We start from the raw sequence: 20620 nt of genomic DNA, 5'->3' as shown, positions 1-20620 counted from the left end.
TGTGCCACCCCCTGCACCCACAGGCTGCCCCCCCACCCCAGTGTGTGCCATCCCATGCACCCCAGCATGCCCTCTGCACCCCTGGGCTCGCCTTGCACCCTGGTGCATGCCCACCCCATGCACCCCCGCACCCTGCTGTGTGCCACCCCCTGCACCCACGGACTGCCCCCCTACCCCAATGTGTGCCCACCTCTGCACCCATGGGCTCACCTCCTGCACCCCTATGTGTGCCCACCCCCTGCACCCACGGGCTACCCCCCCCACCCCAGTGTGTGCCCACCCCCTGCACCCCAGCATGCCCTCTGCACCCCTGGGCTCACCTTGCACCCTGGTGCGTGTGCCCACCCCCTGCACCCACGGACTGCCCCCCCACCCCAGTGTGTGCCCACCCCCTGCACCCACGGGCTCCCCCCCCACCCCAGTGTGTGCCACCCCCTGCACCCACGGGCTGTCTGCCCGCCCCCCCCCCCCCGAGCACGCTGATCCCCGCGTGCTCGCCGGTCCCGGGACACCCCACGCGCGCCCACCCCGCGCGCCCCCGGTGCCGGACTACAGCGCCCGGCGGCCCCCGCGCGGCGCCACGTGGGCGGCGGGAGATTCAAATCGCGGGTGGAGCCGCCGCGGCCGCAGCTGCCGCCATGGAGGGAGCGGGGCCGGTGTGGTGTGAGTGCCCGGCACGGCGGGGGGGCCGGGAGGGCCGGGGGCCGGGTGAGTGGGGGGGGCGGGAGGGCTGGGGGTCAGGAGGGCTGGGGTTCAGGTGAGGGGGGGGGCAGGCAGGTCTGGGGGGGCAGGGAGATGGGGTTCAGGAGGGTTGGGGTTCAGGTGAGTGTGGGGGGCAGGCAGGTCTGGGGGGTAGGGAGATGGAGGGCAGGCAGGTCTGGGGTTCAGGAGGGTTGGGGTTCAGGCAGGTCTGGGGGGGCAGGGAGATGGAGGGCAGGAGGGTTGGGGGCCAGGTGAGTGTGGGGTGAGGCAGGTCTGGGGGTTCAGGAGGGCTGGGGTTCAGGTGAGTGTGGGGTCAGGCAGGTCTGGGGGGGGCAGGAGGGTTGGGGTTCAGGTGAGTGGGGGGGTGGGAGGGTTGGGGTTCAGGAGGGTTGGGGTTCAGGTGAGTGTGGGGTCAGGCAGGTCTGGGGGGGGCAGGAGGGCTGGGGTTCAGGTGAGTGGGGGGGCAAGGAGGGTTGGGGTTCAGGAGGGCTGGGGTTCAGGTGCATGTGGGGCTCAGGCAGGTCTGGGGGGGCAGGGAGATGGAGGGCAGGAGGGTTGGGGTTCAGGAGGGTTGGGGTTCAGGTGAGTGTGGGGGGCAGGCAGGTCTGGGGGGTAGGGAGATGGGGTTCAGGAGGGTTGGGGTTCAGGTGAGTGTGGGGGGCAGGCAGGTCTGGGGGGTAGGGAGATGGAGGGCAGGAGGGTTGGGGTTCAGGAGGGTTGGGGTTCAGGTGAGTGTGGGGGGCAGGCAGGTCTGGGGTTCAGGAGGGTTGGGGTTCAGGTGCATGTGGGGGTCAGGCAGGTCTGGGGGGGCAGGGAGATGGAGGACAGGAGGGTTGGGGTTCAGGAGGGTTGGGGTTCAGGTGCATGTGGGGGGCAGGCAGGTCTGGGGGGGCAGGGAGATGGGGTTCAGGAGGGTTGGGGTTCAGGTGCATGTGGGGAGCAGGCAGGTCTGGGGTTCAGGAGGGCTGGGGGCCAGGTGAGTGTGGGGTGAGGCAGGTCTGGGGGTTCAGGAGGGTTGGGGTTCAGGTGAGTGTGGGGTCAGGCAGGTCTGGGGGGGCAGGAGGGCTGGGGTTCAGGTGGGGGGGGTAGGAGGGTTGGGGTTCAGGAGGGTTGGGGTTCAGGTGAGTGTGGGGGGCAGGCAGGTCTGGGGGGTAGGGAGATGGGGTTCAGGAGGGTTGGGGTTCAGGTGAGTGTGGGGGGCAGGCAGGTCTGGGGGGTAGGGAGATGGAGGGCAGGCAGGTCTGGGGTTCAGGAGGGTTGGGGTTCAGGCAGGTCTGGGGGGGCAGGGAGATGGAGGGCAGGAGGGTTGGGGTTCAGGAGGGTTGGGGGCCAGGTGAGTGTGGGGTCAGGCAGGTCTGGGGGGGCAGGAGGGCTGGGGTTCAGGTGAGTGGGGGGGCAGGGAGGGTTGGGGTTCAGGAGGGCTGGGGTTCAGGTGCATGTGGGGGGCAGGCAGGTCTGGGGGGGCAGGGAGATGGGGTTCAGAAGGGTTGGGGTTCAGGTGAGTGTGGGGTCAGGCAGGTCTGGGGGGTTCAGGAGGGTTGGGGTTCAGGAGGGTTGGGGTTCAGGAGGGTTGGGGTTCAGGTGCATGTGGGGAGCAGGCAGGTCTGGGGTTCAGGAGGGCTGGGGGCCAGGTGAGTGTGGGGTGAGGCAGGTCTGGGGGTTCAGGAGGGTTGGGGTTCAGGTGAGTGTGGGGTCAGGCAGGTCTGGGGGGGGCAGGAGGGCTGGGGTTCAGGTGAGTGGGGGGGCAGGGAGGGTTGGGGTTCAGGTGCATGTGGGGGTCAGGCAGGTCTGGGGGGGGCCAGGGAGATGGGGGGCAGGAGGGTTGGGGTTCAGGTGAGTGGGGGGTCAGGCAGGTCTGGGGGGGCCAGGGAGATGGGGTTCAGGAGGGTTGGGGTTCAGGTGCATGCGGGGGGCAGGCAGGTCTGCGGTGTGTGGGGGGGCAGTGGTGGAGCCCCCAGTACTTGGGGACAAGCTGGAGGAACGTGTCTGGTGGGGGTGCTGCTGGGTGCCACCCAGCCGTCATGGGTGCCTCTAGCACCAGCGATGCCAAAGGACCCCAAACCGCAGCCGTGCCCCCCCCCCGGGTGCCCCTCCCTGGGTGCTGGCCATGGCCGTTACTTTGGGATAAAGGGCAATGGGAAACTTTCCTCCAACCGCCAGAAGGACCTGGCCGGTGTCACCGTCACGTCTCGGCGTGGTGCCACCCGTGCGAGGGCCCTGGGAGGCGCGGGCAGGCTGCTGGGCTGCAACCCTGCCTTTCCTTTGCCAAATCTTCATTTTGGGGGGGGGGGGGGGGGGGTATGGGTGCTTAAAAAAGCCCCCCTCCCCGAACAGCGGGGTTTGACGGCGTGCCCCTGTTGCCACCCAGGCGAGCGCCTCACCGCAGACGAGATGGATGAGCGCAGGAGGCAGAACGTCGCCTACCAGTACCTGTGTCGCTTGGAGGAGGCCAAGCGGTGCGGCTGGGCCTGGGGAGCCCCTCTGCCTCGAGCTCAAATTTGGGGGGGGGGGGGGGCAGAGCACAGGGGGTCTGGGTGGGGGAGGCTGCAAGGCGTAACGCCGCAAAATCCCGTCTGCTCCTGGTGCTTTCTGGCCCTTCAAAGGTGGTTTTTGGGGGTTGGGTTTTTTGGGGGGAGCACTAGCCATGCTGTTGCACCCAAACTGAGAAACACCCATCTGCCGAACCCTACAGCAAAGGGGTGGGGGCCGGCCGGCCTCTCCCCACCATGGCGGGGAGGAATTATGGGGCTAAGGGAGGGGTGTCTCCTTCGGGTGCTGCTTTTCCTACCCAAAGGGGTCTGGGTGGGGGCGGTGGGGGTCTGCGACGCGCCCCATCCCTGCCCTGCCAGCTGGATGGAGGCCTGCCTGAGCGAGGAGCTGCCCCCCCCCACGGAGCTGGAAGAAAGCCTGCGCAACGGGGTCGTCCTGGCCAAGCTGGGCCACTGCTTTGCCCCCGCCGTGGTCCCTCTGAAGAAGATCTACGACCGCGAGCAGAAGCGGTACAAGGTAAGGCTGCGGGGTGCGTTTCGAAGGGCGTACCCCAAAACTTGCAGGGACTTTTCCATCGCTGGTGAATGCAAAGTGAGGAGGGACGTACTGACTGCAATCCTTAAGGGACAATTTAATAGAGCCGGGCTGCAAACGGGGTCTCTGAGCTGCGCTGGGGGGGTCACAGGCTTTGCCTCTGTCTTTAACCTCGTGCCCTGGCTGGGTGGATCTGGGGGAGAGGGGGACCCCAGGGATGGGAGAAGATGGGGTTCAGCCTCACCTTGGGCTTCCTCTCTTCCAGGCAGCCGGGCTTCACTTTCGACACACGGATAACATCAACTACTGGCGCGATGCCATGAATCACGTGGGGCTTCCCTCGGTAACGTCCCCCCTCCCTCGCTCTTCCCGGGCCAAGGGACGTCCTGGCCTTTGTCCTTGTGGCAGCACCAGGGCTGCACGTCGCCGGCTCGGCTCGTTGCGGGGAGCGCTGGTGCTGCAGGGGGACTTGGTCTCTGTCCCCCCACCCTTGGACACCACCATCCCTATGGACCATCTTGGTGCCATCTTCACCGGAGCCATCTCTTGTCTTGTTGGTAGATCTTCCACCCAGAGACCACCGACATCTATGACAAGAAGAACATGCCCCGGGTGGTCTACTGCATCCACGCGCTCAGGTGAGTGTCCTTAGCCTGGTCAAAACTGCTTTCGTGGTTCGTGTTCGTGCTCACGAACGCTTTGACGGCGGCAGCCTCGGGTGTCGCAGAAACGTTGGGAGGGAGAAGCAAGTGACGGCACGGTCATGGCGTGTGTCTGCTTCGTCTTTCAGCTTGTACCTCTTCAAGCTGGGGCTGGCTCCTCAGATCCAGGACTTGTACGGGAAAGTGGACTTCACGGGTACGGCACCGCACGGGGGAACCTGGGCTGGGGGCTGGCGATGAGGGTTGGCCAACAATGCTCTTGGATCCCTGTGGTGGGAGGGACGTGGGGAATGAAGACCTTGGGGGGAGCTTTTCCAAAGCTACCTTGGTGATGCTTGTCCCAGTGTGGGGGTTTTCTGCACCCCTCCGGTTTGGCAGGGGAATGGGGGGGTGCTCCGCTGGTGCTGAGCGGTGACGCCTCTGTGCTCTGCTCCAGAGGAGGAGATCAACAACATGAAGCGGGAGCTGGAGAAGTACGGCCTGCAGCTGCCTGCCTTCAGCAAAATCGGAGGCATTTTGGCCAACGAGCTCTCGGTGGACGAAGCAGCAGGTGATGGGTGGGAGCGGTGCTGGGCATCAGCCTGTAACAGCATCTCGACTCAGCCCCCAAACGTCAAACCTGGGCCCAGCAAACCGGGAGACGCTCTGAGAGATGCTCTCCTTCAGAGCCGTGCACGGCCGCAAGGGCTGGCACCGCCCCGTCCCAGCCAGCACCACCCGGGGTTTTGCGGTAGAGACACGGAGACTTCCCGGGCACTGGAGACCGCAGCTTGCTCTTTGAGAAGGGGGGGATCCCACCATCGTGCGTGGCGTGGCTTGGTGGGACGTGGCGGACGGTCTGTCGCAACCCTCTGTCCCGTCTCACCTACCTCCTTCGCCTCCAGTCCATGCCGCGGTGCTGGCCATCAACGAAGCGGTGGATCGGGGGGTGGCAGCGCAGACGATGGTGGCCCTCCGCAACCCCAGCGCCATGCTTCTCGACCTGCGTGAGGAGCTGGCGGATGCCTACCAGGAGGTGCTCCACCGGGCGAAGCTGGAGAAGGGCGGCAACGCCAGGAACAGGGTGAGGAGGGCGGCGCGCGGCGGGGGGTGTCTGGGAGAGGAGCAGCTCTTTTGCCGATGTGCTGGTGGGTGCTTCCAGCTGGGGGCTGTCCCCATGCTTGGTGGGTAAAACGCAGCCTGAGGAGCCCTTGGACTGCGCGGAAGATGGGAGGAAAGTCGTGGGGAAGTGATTTCTCTTTGGGGGCTGGTTGACCCAGGATTTGGGGTTGGGAAACGAGCCCAGGCATCCGCAGAGGACCCCGCGGCGTGCCGCCGGGGTGCGCTTGGGTGGCAGGTTCAGGGTGGGGACTCGCTCTCCAGTGCCTGCAGGTGATCCCCGAGGGAGAGGACATCTATGACCGGTGTCTGACCCAGGCGGAAATCCAAGGGAACATCAACAAAGTGAACGGTGAGCAAAGCTGTGGCTTCCCTCTCTGGGGAAGGGGGGTCTCCAGAGCTTATCGGTGGGACCGTGGTACCCCAGGGTGGGGGGCAGAGCAGAAGGGAGCTGCTTGCTCAGGCCAGCTTCAGGCACGGTGGGGAGCAGGGCTGGGCGTGCGTTCCCAAGGAGAAATTAAAATGACCGGTATGCAGGCTTCAACCGCAGCTCCCGTTGCTCCCTGGAGCTGCGGGATGATTTACCTGCTCGGGGTGCGAACTGGCCTCTCCTCTAGTGCACGGAGCTCTGGAGGAGGTGGACGATGCCCTGGAGAGGCAGGATGCTCCGGCGCTGTACCGTGCACTGCAGGACCCTGTCCTGGCCCTGCGCTGCCTCCAGCGGGACAATCTCCACCGTTACTTGGAGCAGCTCGGCATGGATCGGGAGCAGAAGGCGCTGGTAGGGGCTGGCAGGAGCCTGCGGGCACAGGGTACCTGCGCTGGGGTGGCACCCCGGAACTGCAGTGGTGTGTCCCCCCCCCCGCCCCGGCCCCGGGCAGGGGGTCGGCTCTGCAAATCGGCAGCTTTCCGCAAGGGGTCTGAGCGCGGCCGCTCCGTCGGCGCGAGCAGAAGCTGGTGGAAGACCGAAGCCCTTCTTTGTGCCTGCGGCAGGAGCTGGGCTACGTGGACCCGCTGGAGCGGGAGGAGGTGGAGGCTGGGATCCTCGCGGCAAACGAGAAGGGCGAGGAGGAGCGAGCCAGTGAGTGGTGGGGGAGAACGCCGCGCTTGCCGCAGGTTTTGCTGTCCCGGCGCATCCCCTGGAGCGGGTGGCCCTGTCGGCTGCCTGGCCAAGTGTCCCAGGGGAGAACGGGGCACAGCCACCTCCTGCATCCCGTGCCAGCTTACCCCGGTGTCTCCCACAGTGCTGCGGGCCGTCGGCCGGATCAACGCAGCCATCCGTCGAGGGATGCCGGCCGAAACCTTGGAAGCGCTGATGGACCCTGCAGCTCAGCTGCCCGACGTGTACCCGCTCGCCGCCCCCCTGTACCAGCACCAGCTGGCCCTGCTGCAGCGCCAGCACCCACGGGTGAGAGCTCCTCCGGGGACGGGCTCTGGGTCCCAGTGGTGGTGAGGGGGTCTGCTAGGATGAGGGGTGCTTCCCCTGTGCCTGGGAGGGGGGCTCCTGGGGCCGGAGGATTGGGTTATGGGGGGGGGTCAGTGTCTCTGCCTGCCCTGTGCAGGGTGAGCTGGTGCAGGAGGAGCTGTTTGTGGCTGTGGAGATGCTTTCGGCCGTGGCGCTGGTTAACCGAGCCTTGGACGCCGGGGACCCCGACGGGCTCTGGAGCAGCCTGGTCAGCCCTGCCCTGGGCCTCTCGGGTGTCGAGGATGCGAATGCGCTGCGGTGAGGAGACGGTCTCTGTGTTTGGGGGGCGGTGGTGTGGAGCAATCCCCTGGGAGGGGATGGTCGGGGGACCTGGGCTTTGCGCGGGCTTGTTTCACCAGCCTCCCTGCCCTCTGCCTCACCTTCTCCCCTTTGAAAAGCAAGGCAGCTGGCTCTGGCAGGTGCCCTTCCCGCTCACGGGGCAACGGCTCGGTGCATTTTGTCTCTCCTGCAGGTATTTTGAGGACTTACTGCAGCTGAAAGGCCGATTTAGGGAGACGGGAGCCGAGTTCCTGAGCTGGAACGACATCCAGGACAGCGTGAATGACACCAACTCCTCAGTGCAAGATGAGAACGACCGTGAGTCCTGCCTGCGTGGGGTTTGGTCGAGCAGGGGGTTCTGCGAACGCCGGGACGGAGGTTGCACTGGGAGCCCAGCCCTAATGAGACACCAGAGAACCTCGTGCTCCCCTGGGCTGTGACTCTGTTGGGTGCCCGGAGCACTGGGGGAGCTGGACTGCGTGTCCCTTCCCTCCTGGGCAGGAGTTCTCGCTGTCCGGCTGATCAACGAGGCGCTGGTGCAGGTGGACCCTGAGAAGACGCTGGCGGCGTTGCTGCTGCCGGCGGCCGCCCTGCCCGACGTCACCCTCCCGACCGCTCGGCGCTACCACGACGTCCTGGCCCGGGCACGAAGGCTGAAAGCGCAGGTTTGGCGGCATCCCCCCCTGCCACGCGGTACCCCTGTGGGCAGCACGGCATCCCCCCGGCAGCGCGGCACCCTGCGAAGCAGAACGTGTTCGAGGGGGGGATGTAGCGCAAGACCAACGTGGCTGAAGCTCTTGGGGGGCTGCCTGGCTTGCTAGACTCCACGTCCCCCCCCCATCTCCCCCTGTCCCGTCCCCCCCCCTCCAGGCCACAGAGGACGACGGAGCCGTGCTTTGGTGGGAAGAGATCCGGGAAGGGGTCTGCAGGGCCAACCAGGACACGGTGGCAGCCAGGAGGAGTGAGTGCTCTCCCCGGTGTGGGTGCTGGGTGCTGGCCAGGGGGCTGCTGGAGGGGAGGGGGGCAGGTGAGAAGGGGCTCATGCGAGTCCCCTCTGCTCCCGCAGTGGCTCTGGGCACCGCCGCCATCAACCAGGCCATCAAGGAAGGGAAGGCGGCGCAGACCCTGCGGGTGCTGCACAACCCCGACGTGGCCCTGCGCGGCGTGGTGAGTGCCTGCGCCGCGGCGTACCAGGAGCAGCTCGCGGCTCTGATGGCTACCAAGAGACAAGCAGGTAAAAGCCTGGGGGCTGCAAAAACATTTCCCCCCCCCCCCCCCCCCGGATCCTGGGGTGCATCCTGCCCGAGCCATTTGGGGGGAGCAGCACCCCGCCCCAAGCAGAATCTCTCCATCTCGGCATGCAGGGAGCGCGAAGCCGTGCTGGATCCGGCACAGGCTGACGGACGGTGCTGAGTACTACCTGAACCTGCAGACCTTTGAGGGCAGCTGGCAGCGCCCGCGCGACGGTGGCTTCAACACCACGCACCTGAGCCGGGAGGAGATCCAGGTACGGGGAAGGATGGGGCTGGGTGGGCGCCGGTGCCATCGCCGGGGCTGAGCCGGCGCATCGTATCCCCGCAGTCGGTCGTCACCCGAGTGACCGCGGCGTACGACCGGGAGCGCCTGTGGGCGTCCAACGTAGCCTTCGTGGTGAGGCTGCAGGCTCGGCTGCGGGGCTTCCTTGTCCGCCGGGAGTTTGCGGCACGACGGCACCTCCTGAGGGAGCAGCAGCCGGCTGCCGTCAGGATCCAGGTGACGCAGCCAGAATCCGTCTCCCCTCTGCGTGGGGGCGGGGGGGGGATGCAAACCCTGGGCGGCTGCTTTGCAGCATCCTCCGGCGGGTCCGGGGAGCACCGGTCCCGGCTGCTCTGCACGTTTAATAGCCAGGACTCACCCACGGTACTGCAGAGGATGGCACGGGGCTTGTTTTTTCTCACAGCAGCTGCTTTGGGTGTTGGTTTTCTCTCTTTTGTCCCGTGCCGTGCGTTATTCTCACTTCTCGCGGGTTTTCTGAAAAACCGACCGGACGTCGTAACGACCTCGCGCACATCTCGGTAGCTGGTTGTCTTTTCTCGTTGCCAGGCTTGTTGGAGAGGGTACAAGCAGCGCAGAGCTTACCTGGAGAGGCTGCGCTACCTGCGAGCCAACGCAGATGCTGCGATAAAGGTTTGGAAGACTCTTCCTTCGCCCTTTGCTCCCGCATCGGGCATCGCCACCTGCTCACGCGTGGCTTTTCCCCCCTGCCCAGTAAAGAGGCAGCTGAACTGGGGCTCAACTGGGCGGTGTGTGAGGGGATGGGGGGAGCTCGGTGTAAGGGGGAGAACATCTTGCAAAAATCCCCGTGGGTTTTCCCCTTTTCCACCCGGTTGCTTTGGCCAAGTGAGTCCTTCCAGCGTCTAACTGCTTGAGCATCTCTCCCAGATCCAGGCAGGCGCAAGGATGTGGCAGGCTCGGAGAAGGTACCAGGAGAGGCTGCGCTACTTCAGGCAGAACGTGAGCGACGGGACGGGGAGTAAAACGGCTTCTTGGAGCGTGTCACCGTCTGTGGGGATGGAGGGGGACGATCCTGAGCGCACGGTCGGATCTCTGCCCGCCCCACCCCGAGCGGTTGCGGTGCAGCTGGAGGGAGAAATCGGCGCATCCTTGCGTGGGGATAGACGGGGAGGAAAAGGTGCCTGGTGGGTCCGGAAGCCAAACTGTCTGGGTTTGTAAAGCGTGAGGAGAAAAACACTCCGGTCCCATCAAAAACCAACGAGGGCTTTGAGATGCCCGTTAGAGGGGAAGGAAATTTTGGGGGAAAAGGGGTGTGTGGGCCGCGGGAAGCAAAGCTGCTCCCTGAGGTTGCTGCAGCACGTGATGAAACCCAGCGAGCGGAGGGGAAATGACCCCTCAGGAGGGTGAAATCCTGAAATCCCTCCTGGGCTGTGGAGACCCTCGTCCCGGGCGCTGGCAGATCCCAGCAGCGGGAGCAGGCAGGTACCCGGCCAGTTCTCCTCCGCTCCCCACGTGTTTCAGGGATGCTGCGGGGAAACATCCCCCGTCCCCTTGTTTGTCTTGGCAGATTAAAGCTGTAATTAAAATCCAGGCTTTTGTGCGAGCTAACAAGGCCCGCGGGGATTACAGGATGCTGGGTAAGTGCCTGCTCGTCTCTGCTCTGAAGTGGTTGTAATTAATTGGGAAGGGGACTCTGCCTCCTCCCTCGTCGGCCCTGCGCAGTGGGGAGGCAGCGGCAGGCTGGCCGCCAGCGTCCCCGTGGCGAGCACGAGCGGGGCAGAGGCTTGGTGGTCCCTTGGCATCTGCTAGAGCTTTTTCCTTGAGGTGCCTGAGAGGAAAAAGCTGAGCTTTGTGGTCATCTTGGAGGATGAAGGCTTCTTCCAGGGGCTCTTGCTGCCCCGCTGCTCCCAAAGGCTTCCCGGGGAGGTGTTGCACAGCACGACGCCATCTTATCCTGTGTCCCGGTGTTGCGAGAAGATGCTTTTTTGGGGAGGAGGACGGGGTGTCTTGGCGAGATGCTGGAGGTCTGAGGGTCCACGGTGGGGGCGGCCGCTCAGTCGTCCCCACGAGTGTTCATGGAGATGCCGTGCCTTGCTGCAGTTCACGCCAGGAGCCCGCCGCTGAGCGTTGTCCGGCGCTTCATCCACTTGCTGGAGCAGAGCCAGCACGACTTCTGGGAGGAGTCGGAGGTGCTGCGTCTGCGGGAGGAGGTGGTGAAGAGGATCCGCGCCAACCGGCAGCTGGAGAGTGACCTGGACCTCATGGACATCAAGATCGGGCTGCTGGTCAAGAACAGGATCACGCTGCAGGTGGGGAGCAGCGCAGTGGTGGGGGGATCTCGGCCACCACAGTGCCCAAGCCTGTTCAGCCATCACAGAGCTGGTCCTCCCCTCCTTGGCATCACAGCTTGAACTTCTCTCTGCTTTGCTTTTAAAGTGGTTGAAGGGGTTGGGGAGCGTTGAGGTGCCACTCGCTCCCTTTTCCCGGAAGCTGGGCTGAACGCCGGAGCTTGCCGGCAGTCACCAACGCTTCTCTCTCCTTGCTTGGGTGGCTCCAGGAGGTCGTCTCCCACTGCAAGAAGCTGACCAAGAAGAACAAGGAGCAGCTCTCAGAGATGATGTCTGTAGACAAGCAGAAGGGGCTCAAGTCGCTCAGCAAGGAGAAGCGGCAGAAGCTGGAGGCCTACCAGCATCTCTTCTACCTGCTGCAGGTGGGGCTGGTGGGGCTCTGCTGTGTCCCCCCCCAGCTGGGGGAGCAGTGGAGGGGCCCTGGCCCCCTGCCACTCCAGGACACTTGAGGTTAGCTTGATGTTCCTTGTCCCTGTAGACACAGCCTGTGTACTTGGCCAGGCTGATCTTCCAGATGCCCCAGAACAAGTCTACTAAGTTCATGGAGTCGGTGATCTTTACGCTTTACAACTATGCATCCAACCCACGGGAGGCTTACCTGCTGCTCCAGCTCTTCAAAGCGGCGCTGCAGGAGGAGATCAGGTGAGTGGCCGTGGATGTCCTGGTTTGGGGACAGGTCTGGGAAAAGGCTGGACCAGAGGCATCAGCTTGGACATGGTTATCTCCCCTGACTGCTGCCTCCTGTTCTCCTGTTTGGAGAACACACACACTGGTCCATCCCCTTCATCCCATCCATCCTGTCTCTCTCTCCAGGTCCAAGGTGGACCATGTCCATGACATCCTGACGGGGAACGCCACGGTGATCCGGCTGGTGGTCAGCTTCTACCGCAACGCACGTGGGCAGAACGCCCTGCGGCAGATCCTGGGTGGCCCGGTACAGGAGGTCCTGCAGGACAAGACCCTCAGCATCCGCACCAACCCTGTGGATATCTACAAGGCGTGGATCAACCAGACCGAGTCGCAGAGTGGGCAGAAAAGGTCAGGCCCTGGGCAAGGAGGCTTAGCCCAACCACAGGGTGATGGAAGCTGGGGTGGTGATGGTGACCTTGTCTTCCATCCACAGCAAACTCCCGTACGAGGTCAGTCCTGAGCAGGCTCTCAGCCACCCTGAGGTCCAGAGGCGGCTGGATATTTCTATCCGCAACCTCCTCACGATGACGGACAAGTTCGTCTCTGCCATCACCTCTTCTGTAGACAAGATCCCGTACGTATCTTGATGGTTTGTGTGCACTTCCCTGCAGCGCTGTTGGCCTGAAGGTAGCTTCAGCAAGGCCTTAGACAGGGAGGTTGGGTGATGGGGGCCTTCCCAGTCCCTTAGCTGCTGCAGGACTGAGTTACTGCGCTGTCAACGAGGGGAAATCCAAATATCAGCAGGTGCTGCTGCTTCTCCACCAGCAATGCCCTGGCAGGCCGGCCTTTGCCACTCCGTTTGTGAGCACTTTACTGTGGGTGTTGAGGTGTCTCCAAGGAAAAAGCTGTGAGCTTTGTGGTAATCTTGGAGGATGAAGGCTTCCTCCAGGGATGTCTGGGCCAGCAGCAGGGTCAGGGAAGGGAGCTGAGGGGTGCTGCAGCTGCTAGCCTCGCTGATGGGCTCCTCCATCGCCCCAAGGCTGGGGGCTTGCCGTGTCTTGGGTGATGGGTAGTAGGGATGGGGCAAGGTGGCTGAGCATGGTGCTGCCCCACATGCTGATGGACCTCTCCCCGCCCTCTCCTCAGCTATGGGATGCGCTACGTTGCCAAAATCCTGAGGATGTCCTTGGCTGAGAAATTCCCCAAGGCCTCAGCAGAGGAGATCGACAAGGTATCCCGGGACTGGGGGGGGGGGGTCTGTGCTGCTTGGTGGGGTTCAACCACGTGTGCACGTGAAGGGCCAGTATACCGTCACAGAAGGTCAAGTCCTCTTGAGTTCAGCGTTGACTTGAAGGTGTTTTTCCCTTGAGCTATTAAGGAAATGCCAACAGTGGGCTCCTCTCTGTGCTGCTGTCCCCTCTGGGAGGGTCCCACCGGGCAGTGCAAGGACGAAACAGCCTTCCCTGCTGAGCTACCAGCCCATGTGCTCCCCAACACCCAGCCTGTCTTGCGCCCTAGATTGTGGGGCACCTGCTCTACTACCGCTTCATGAACCCGGCAGTGGTGGCCCCCGACGGCTTCGACATCGTGGACATCTCGGCCGGGGTGACCCTGCATCCTGACCACCGCCGCAGCCTGGGCTCCGTCGCCAAAGTGCTGCAGCATGCGGCTGCCCACAAGGCCTTTGACGGGGAGAACGCACATCTCTGCGGGGTGAACCAGTACCTGGAGGACACCCACAACAAGTTCAGGTGGGCACCAGGATGGCATCAGGGTGGGAGGGTGGCTGTGGGCCGGTGGCAGGGTTTTTGGGGCTGACCGAAGAGGTGCCTCTCCACAGGAGGTTCATCTCTGCTGCCTGCTGTGTCCCTGAGCCAGAAGAGAGGTTTAACATGGACGAGTACTCGGAGATGGTGGCGGTGGCCAAACCAGTCATCTACATCACAGTGGGGGAGCTCATCAACACGCACAAGGTAAGGGCATAAAGCTCATCTGCAAACAAGCAGGCTCCACTTCTTCTGCTCCCACCTCCTGGTCTTTCTGCTGCATTTCATCGTGCTCCTCTGTATCCTACCACCAGCACAGCTCCTCCTGGCCTTTTCTTTCCCTTGTTAAGAAAGCAAATAATCCAGATTCTGCAGGTTCTCCACTGCTTGTCCTTCCCTGAACCTCGTAACTTTGCAGTCCCCTCTTGGGTGCAAAGATCATTGCGTCGTTCCCAACTGGCCTTCGGTCCCCGTTTGCCCCTTTACGGCTGACTGTCCTTCCTTGCACCATCCAGCTCCTGCTCGAGCACCAGGACTCCATCGCGCCACATCACGGCGATCCCCTGCACGAGCTTCTGGAAGATCTTGACGAGCTTCCTACGGTCCAATCCCTCGTTGGTAGGTAGAATTCTGGGGCCCACCACCCATCCCAGCTGGAAGAGGGTGGAGATGGGGATGCTTTTCTTGCATGAAGCTCTAGCTGGATTGCTCTGGGCATGGGGAAGCCAGCCCTTCTGAGCCCCACGTGGCTACTTGGGCTCTCTCTGCCCTCACAGGGGAGAACGTTGCCGGCCCGGCGGACGGCAGTGCCGAGCAGGTGCTCTCCCAGCTCAGCAAAATGGAGATCTCCCTCACCCTCACCGGCAAGCTGGTGCCGGTGGCCAGCAGCGAGGAGAGCGACACGAGGAGCTTGTTGCTGAGGTGAGGATGGGCTCTGCGGGCTTCAGGGGAGCTTGGCTGGGGTTGGGATGGTTAAGGGGGGCAAGAAACCCCTGGGAGACAACTAAATGGCATGCTGCTCTGGTGGAGGAGGAGGGTGATGGTTTTTGAGCAGACACCTGATGTGTCCCTCTGGTCTCTAGCACCAAGCAGATGCTGGTGGACGTGATCCAGTCCCAGCCAGGAGATTCCCTCCCGGAGATCCTGTGGACACCAGCCTCTGAGCACGAGGTGGGATGAGTGAGGCTGCTGCTGGGGATGGGCTAAAAAACTTCTTGGGGAAACAGCAAACAAGGCCTCAGCAAAAAGCTGCCCTGCTCCTCTCAAAGGCTTGGCCACTGTTCTTATGCTCCAGAAACGGCTGGGCTCTGTTTTTCAGAGAAAGCATGTGTTTTGGGCCAGGAGAGATTCATATCAAAGCGTGTGTGTGGGTGTTCCATCTCCTCGTGTCCCGTGCCAGCCGTGCACCAGGCTCATCCCCTTCTCGTCCCCAGGAAGCCTCCCACGACCACCTCATGCGCCGGCGAGCGCTGCAGGACGCCCAGACCCCTGCCAAGCTGAAACGCAACCGCTCCCTGGCTGCGAACAGCCAGCTGTCCATGGAGGAGAAGAAGCGCAAGATCATCCGCAACCTGCGGCGCTTGGAGAGCCTGGGGCTCGTGGACTCTGCCCGTCAGTACCAGGAGCTCATCGACGAGCTGGCCAAGGTGTGCTGGAGTCTTGGGGAGACCTGAGTCAGCAGGTCACCTCTCTAAACCCATCTGAGATACCTCTCTGGTGCTTCGTTAAAGCTCAGAACGAGTTATATCGGCTTTCTCGTATGGTTTTGTGTCCTGCAGGACATCTGCAACCAGAGGCGTTACCGACAGCACCGCAAAGGGGAGCTCCTGAAGCTGAGACAGACCCTGCAGGGCCTCAACGCCAAGACCTTGTTTTACGAGGAGCAAATTGATTATTACAACCAGTACATCAAGACCTGCCTCGACAACCTGGCAGCCAGCAACAAGTACGTTTCCTTACAAAAACCCCGTAAGCTTTTTTTTTAAAAAAAAAAAAAAAAATTTTTTTTCATTGCTGTCTGGATGTGGTGAGCGCTGGAGATGTTGGGGAGGGTCTTGAGGGGTCATGTGTGGTCTCTTCTCTTCAAGGGTGAGCGGGAAGAACAAGAAGCTGCAGTCGCTGCGCTACACGGCGGCGCGGCTGTTGGAGAAGGGGGTGCTGCTGGAGATCGAGGACTTGCCGCCCAGCCAGTACGTAGCCCCTGGTCCCTGGGATGAGCTGTTGCAGGTCAAAGCTTGGGCAGGTAGAGGAAAATAACCCGGGAGGAGGGTGCGCGTGGGCCCGCCGACATCCCCCCCACCCCCCAAGGATGGGGTGAGTCGTTTTGGGTATCGCCAGGAGAGCGGAGGGGAGGGTTGGGGTTCGGAGGGGGCTTTGGGGCTGTAGCTCTGGCTTTGTGTGTGCCGAGGGGGTTGCGCTGGGTGGGTGACCCGCTCCTTGGTTGCGTTAAAGCCGTGAAACCCCTTTTGGTAGCAAGCGGCTCCTTCCTTTCAGGTTCAGGAACGTGATTTTTGACATCATCCCCTGCGAGGAATCGGGCAGGTTCCAAGTCAAAGCCAAATTCATGGGGATCGACATGGAGCGGTTCCAGCTGCACTACCAGGTGGGGAGCCCGTCCTGGGGCTGCTGGTGCCCCAGCGAGGCCAGGGCAGCCTGGGGGTACAGGGGGTGGGTGGTCTCCCCACACCTGGCTGGTTTTGGGGGGACTTAAAGCCCACGGGGCTCCCTGTCCCGAGCTGGGGCCACCCTCGCTGTGCATCTCCCCGCTGGCTCCCCTCTCCCCTGGGGGGTGCTGGGGGTGGGACAGCACGGGGCTGGCGGCGGGTGACGGTCACATCTTCCCCCAGGACCTGCTGCAGCTGCAATACGAGGGCGTAGCCGTCATGAAGATGTTCGATAAGGCCAAGGTCAACGTCAACCTGCTCATTTTCCTCCTCAACAAGAAGTTCTTCAAGAAGTAACAGGGGTGGGTGGGCAGGGTTACGGGGCGGGGGGGGGGGGGGGGGTGTGTGCACGCGATGCGAATCTGCCAAAGAGGAACCTCGGGGTCGGTGGTCCTGGGGCAGCACGTCCCCGCGGCGGGGGAAAACCGCTGCTTGAGATGACGCTTCCCTGCCTGGATGCAGCGTGCTTGAGCATCCGCAGCCCACGGTGCCCAGCGGGAGGGCTCGGAGCTCAGCCCCAGCCCTGGAGAACCTGAAATCGGTGCTGGTTGGGAGCCCCCCCCCACCACCACCACTGCGGCTCGCGCAGGCGTGAGCCGGTACCCAACCCTCTCCGCAGGAAGGATGCGGCTGCCGCAGCTTTTGCAGCGCGCGTAGCTTTTAAAAAACAAAAATCTAGCTTTTGTGGGTGTTTTGGCTGTTTAGTTCTGGTGTTGCTACCAGCTGGCTGCTCAAGGGTACTATGGATTTCTGGACACTACCCGTGGTTTTAGTGATAAAATAAAGGGTTTTTTTTTTTAATATATATATATTTTTCTTCCTCCCGCTAAAGATGGAGAAATGTCAGAACTAGACTCTGTACGGGGGGAGGGAGACTTGAGAGGCAATAACTGCTTGTGAAGACACCCGTGGGCTGTTCTCTAGTAAATCAGGGTGCAATAGGAGAGTTTTGGGTTTTTTAAAAATGAATTTCACTACCTGCCCTCCAGCCAGCCTAGAGGCAGAAACAGAGGAGGGTGGCTCAGAGCCACCGCTGTCCCTGGGATGCTTCGGGGGACCAGAGCAGGGACGACTTCTCTCCACTGGCCCACACTGATGCCTGGCAGCTGGCGTGGAGCAGCCCCAAGCCCCCGTCCCCTGTTCATTTGCTCTAGTGCTTTAATTAGTTTTAAAGTGCGGCATAACGACCGAGTTTGGCCATGGCTGCTTTTTTAAAGCACTTTCTCCTCCGTGTCACCTCCTTCCCCAACCCCCAGTGAGGGGAAGGAGCTGGTACCAGTCCCAAGCCTCCTGCCAGCCCTGTCTCCTTCAGGCACAGGAGCAGCACGTCTCAGACCTGCTCCCCAAAGGACATTTTTTTTTTTTGGGGGGGGACGACACCTGAATAGGGGTCCCCATCGCTGCTTCAGTCACTGCCTTAGCACCTTGAGGTGGCTCAACGGTACCCTGATGTATTGGAATCTAGGGCATCTGTCTTGTCTTTGGAAAGTGATGTTTGTTTGTGAGTTTTTTTATGTATTTTTTTTTTTCCTTCTGTCATATAAAAGCTGCAAACTGTGCTTACCCCTCCACCGTCTGTGCTGTATCCCAGCCGTGCTCCCCTTGTTCATTTACTCTCAATAAATACGTATAAGAAAATACAGAATTGCTCTGGATGATCATTTCTCCCTAAACCAGCTCTGTTGTCCTCACCTGCCCCTTCTTTCACTTACTGGGTGCTCTCAGGTTTTTGGCATTTCCTACAGCCCCCCGTTCCCGAAGGAAGGTGCCCCCTCAGCTTACGGGGATGGGAATCGTCACCGCGTGAGCCGGGAACCGGCTGCCTGGAAGCAGCGCTGAGTCAGACACCGAGGCATCGACTCAGCTCCTGCATGGGGAATTTAGGCCACTTTCAGACACACTTAATTCTTAAATAAATACTATGATTACATCTCATAAAGACTATGATTATATCTCTAAAAGAATGAATTGGGATCAAGCTGCAGCTCTCTTCTAGTTTTAAAATAGGACCGGGCTGCGGTTAACCTGTTGGGTGCTGCGCCATCAGCTGTGACACGATCCCTGGGGTGTGCTGGGGCATGTTACCCCCATTCTCACAGGGTTTTTTAATTCTGGTTATTTTTATTTTTTTTTCCCCTTCTTCCTTGCCTTCAGAGGAAGAAGAACCAGCGGCTTCTCTGGCTGCGGCTTGGTGTGGTTTGTTTGCCACCAGCCACCTCCTTCAGCAGCCGTTGGCTTTGCAGGAACAGCGCTTGACACCTTGAAACCATTTATTTGTGATGTTTTGGGGATGGAGGGGGGGGGGGAGCCTGAAGTAAAAGGCTCTGCATAATGATAATAATCCCCTGCTCTTCGTTAAGCATAAGCTTTGCGTCAGTCGCAGCACAGGATTTGGTGTTTCTGTGGAAAAGGTGATTTTTTTTAAATTTTTTTTTTCTTTTTTCTCCTGGAAAGCCACGTGGTGGCCAGCCGTGATTCGGAAATTGGGTGCTGGCTTTTTTTGCCTCCTGCCCACGTGTTTTTGAGGAGGAGGTTGGAACGGGGGAAATTCAGCCCTGGAAATGCTGAAGGAGGCCTGCGTGCCTGGCTCAGCCCGAACGATTTCCCAAGGCAGCTCCACTAGATGTCATTGCAAGCTGGGGGAAAGCGCCGTGGCCGGTGGGAGCCCAGGCACCGGCCATGGGTGCTGTGCGGTGCCGCGCACTGTGGGTGCTCCGGGCACCCTATAGCATCGCGGGTACCAGCAGCAGCAGCAGCATCCTGGGTCCTGGACGTGACCTCGCTGCAAACGCACGTGGGGTAGTCCCGGCCGGAGGGATGGATCGGTCGCGCGGATCCCAGGGCGTGCAGTCTAAATCTGGGACAAAGGGAGACTGAGGCACGCAGGTGAAGGTGGCTTGTCCTCGCACGCGTGGCGCTTGGCCTCTCCTCTTTTTCCAAGGGCGCTGGGCTCGCTGGGGGCTGCGTGGTGCTTGCCCAGGCTGGGACAGTCAGCTTGAAAGGGGACAGGGAGGAAAGTCAGGTCCTGCCCCAACCTGTTGCTAAAACCGTCTGGAAAGGTGTTATTTGGGAACGGGGAGAAAAGGAGAGATTTGGGTGCTCGCTGAGGTTCATATTTCACCCAGCCCAGCTCCAGCGGGTCCCGTGCAGCACCTTGCACCCATGCAGCATCCAGCGCCTGGGGCCACGCGCGCTCCCCGCGTGGCCGCACGCATCGTGCTTGCGCTCAGTCCCCTGCTGACCTCCTAGGTCTGCGCTCTTGCACCCGGCTGTGATCGAGGGTCCCCAGCTCTGCAGAGGGAGCCGGCGGCTGTGCCACGCTGCGCCGGAGGGTGCTGGGGAAGATGCCGCATCCCCTAGTTGCCATGCAGCCCCTTAGCTAGCCCTGCTTCCTCCAGCCCCGTTCCCTTCGTTAGTTATTGCCATAATTGCCTCCAGGAGCATAAACGAGCTGCCAGATTGGTGGGCTTTAAAATAGACGAGGGGAAAAAAGGGTGGGAGACGGGGTTAAGAGAAGTATGTGTATAAGTATACGCATATGTGTGTGTGCGAGAGGGAGAGAAAAATGGCGTGGGGTATGGGATACATAACCCCTGCAGCCCGTGGCGCTCGGCATTCGCAGGAGTTAAGGAGCTTGGAGGCAGCTGCCAAGTGCAATCAGTGTGGATAGGTGCCACCAGACCCACCCTGGGGCTGCTGCCCTGCTCCTGGGTGGGAAGGGGGCTGCTGGGTCTGGGATTTCCCATATTTTGGGAGGGAGAGGTGAGATAGGATGGAGGAGGGCAGGAAGGGTCGTGGCTGGGAGCTTGCTGTCCCGAGAGCATCCTCTATCTACCCCAGTACGCTTGCAGGAACCCACAAACCCAAAAAGGATGAGAAGTTGTTGAATTGGGCTCAGAAAGCTGCTCCCGAGAGTCCTGATCCCACCAACTCAGGGGCTGCCCAGCCCGGCGGAGCGGTGCTGGTGTGCGCGGTGCTGGGCAAGCTGGCTCCAAGGCAGCGCTCCCGGAGAGCTGCTCTCCCCCGGCGTCACGTGCTGCAGCGATGCTAATCCTGTTTTGAAAGCCCGCGCCCCACGCTGCACCCGTTAATCCCCCTCGCTAACGCAGCTGCGGGGTTCGGGCTGCTGCGCTGCCTCGGCGCGCCCCGGGGGGTGTCCGTGCACCCAGGACCCCTCCACGGATGCGCCCGGCCGTATCCGCATTCTCTGCCCTTCAGCCTTGACGATGTTCACGTGCTCCCTGCCCTGTGCTAAAGGGTGCTGAGTCCCAGACACACACACCCCCCCCACCCACCCACCCCAAACCACACTGTTGGATAGAGGCTGATGTAAAAGTCAGCAGGGCTGGACCGTACCTGGCGCATCCCAGCCCTGAGGTCAGGACATCCCAACAGCCCGGGAAAGCACCGCGGCTGCCCAGGAGGAAGGATTCACCTTACTTGGCCAGCCTGGCTTCGGCACAGCCCCGATTACTCAGCACCCGAAGAC

General features: G+C 61.9%; 1 protein-coding gene across 1 annotated transcript; it reads left to right on the top strand.

Moving 5' to 3' along the window:
* The first annotated feature begins 638 nt into the window (after positions 1-638).
* IQGAP3 (IQ motif containing GTPase activating protein 3) lies at positions 639-16434 on the top strand. The gene is made up of 38 exons (XM_075737175.1): positions 639-663; positions 3071-3158; positions 3552-3708; positions 3992-4069; positions 4288-4364; positions 4517-4584; positions 4825-4938; positions 5273-5451; positions 5751-5838; positions 6104-6267; positions 6480-6567; positions 6731-6894; positions 7049-7209; positions 7424-7548; positions 7732-7895; positions 8101-8191; positions 8297-8464; positions 8595-8737; positions 8812-8982; positions 9313-9396; positions 9652-9723; positions 10292-10361; positions 10825-11033; positions 11282-11434; positions 11551-11714; positions 11886-12110; positions 12196-12336; positions 12849-12933; positions 13221-13453; positions 13543-13675; positions 13984-14086; positions 14245-14389; positions 14551-14638; positions 14902-15114; positions 15247-15413; positions 15556-15657; positions 15962-16070; positions 16315-16434. The coding sequence occupies exons 1-38, from the start codon at positions 639-641 to the stop codon at positions 16426-16428; spliced, it is 4923 nt and encodes a 1640-aa protein (XP_075593290.1). The 3' UTR covers positions 16429-16434.
* The last annotated feature ends 4186 nt before the right edge of the window (positions 16435-20620 follow it).

The sequence above is a fragment of the Balearica regulorum genome, chromosome 28, assembly GCF_011004875.1.
Source record: "Balearica regulorum gibbericeps isolate bBalReg1 chromosome 28, bBalReg1.pri, whole genome shotgun sequence".
NCBI classification, from domain to species: domain Eukaryota; kingdom Metazoa; phylum Chordata; class Aves; order Gruiformes; family Gruidae; genus Balearica; species Balearica regulorum.
The sequence above is the reverse complement of the archived record's forward strand: the minus strand, read 5'-3'. Positions and strand labels throughout refer to the sequence as shown.

Coding starts and splice junctions, on each gene's coding strand:
- IQGAP3 (XM_075737175.1), top strand. CDS start 639: ATGGAGGGAGCGGGGCCGGTGTGGT. Junction 5,839..6,103: donor GAACATCAACAAAGTGAACG/GTGAGCAAAGCT, acceptor CCTCTCCTCTAG/TGCACGGAGCTCTGGAGGAG. Junction 15,414..15,555: donor AACCTGGCAGCCAGCAACAA/GTACGTTTCCTT, acceptor CTTCTCTTCAAG/GGTGAGCGGGAAGAACAAGA.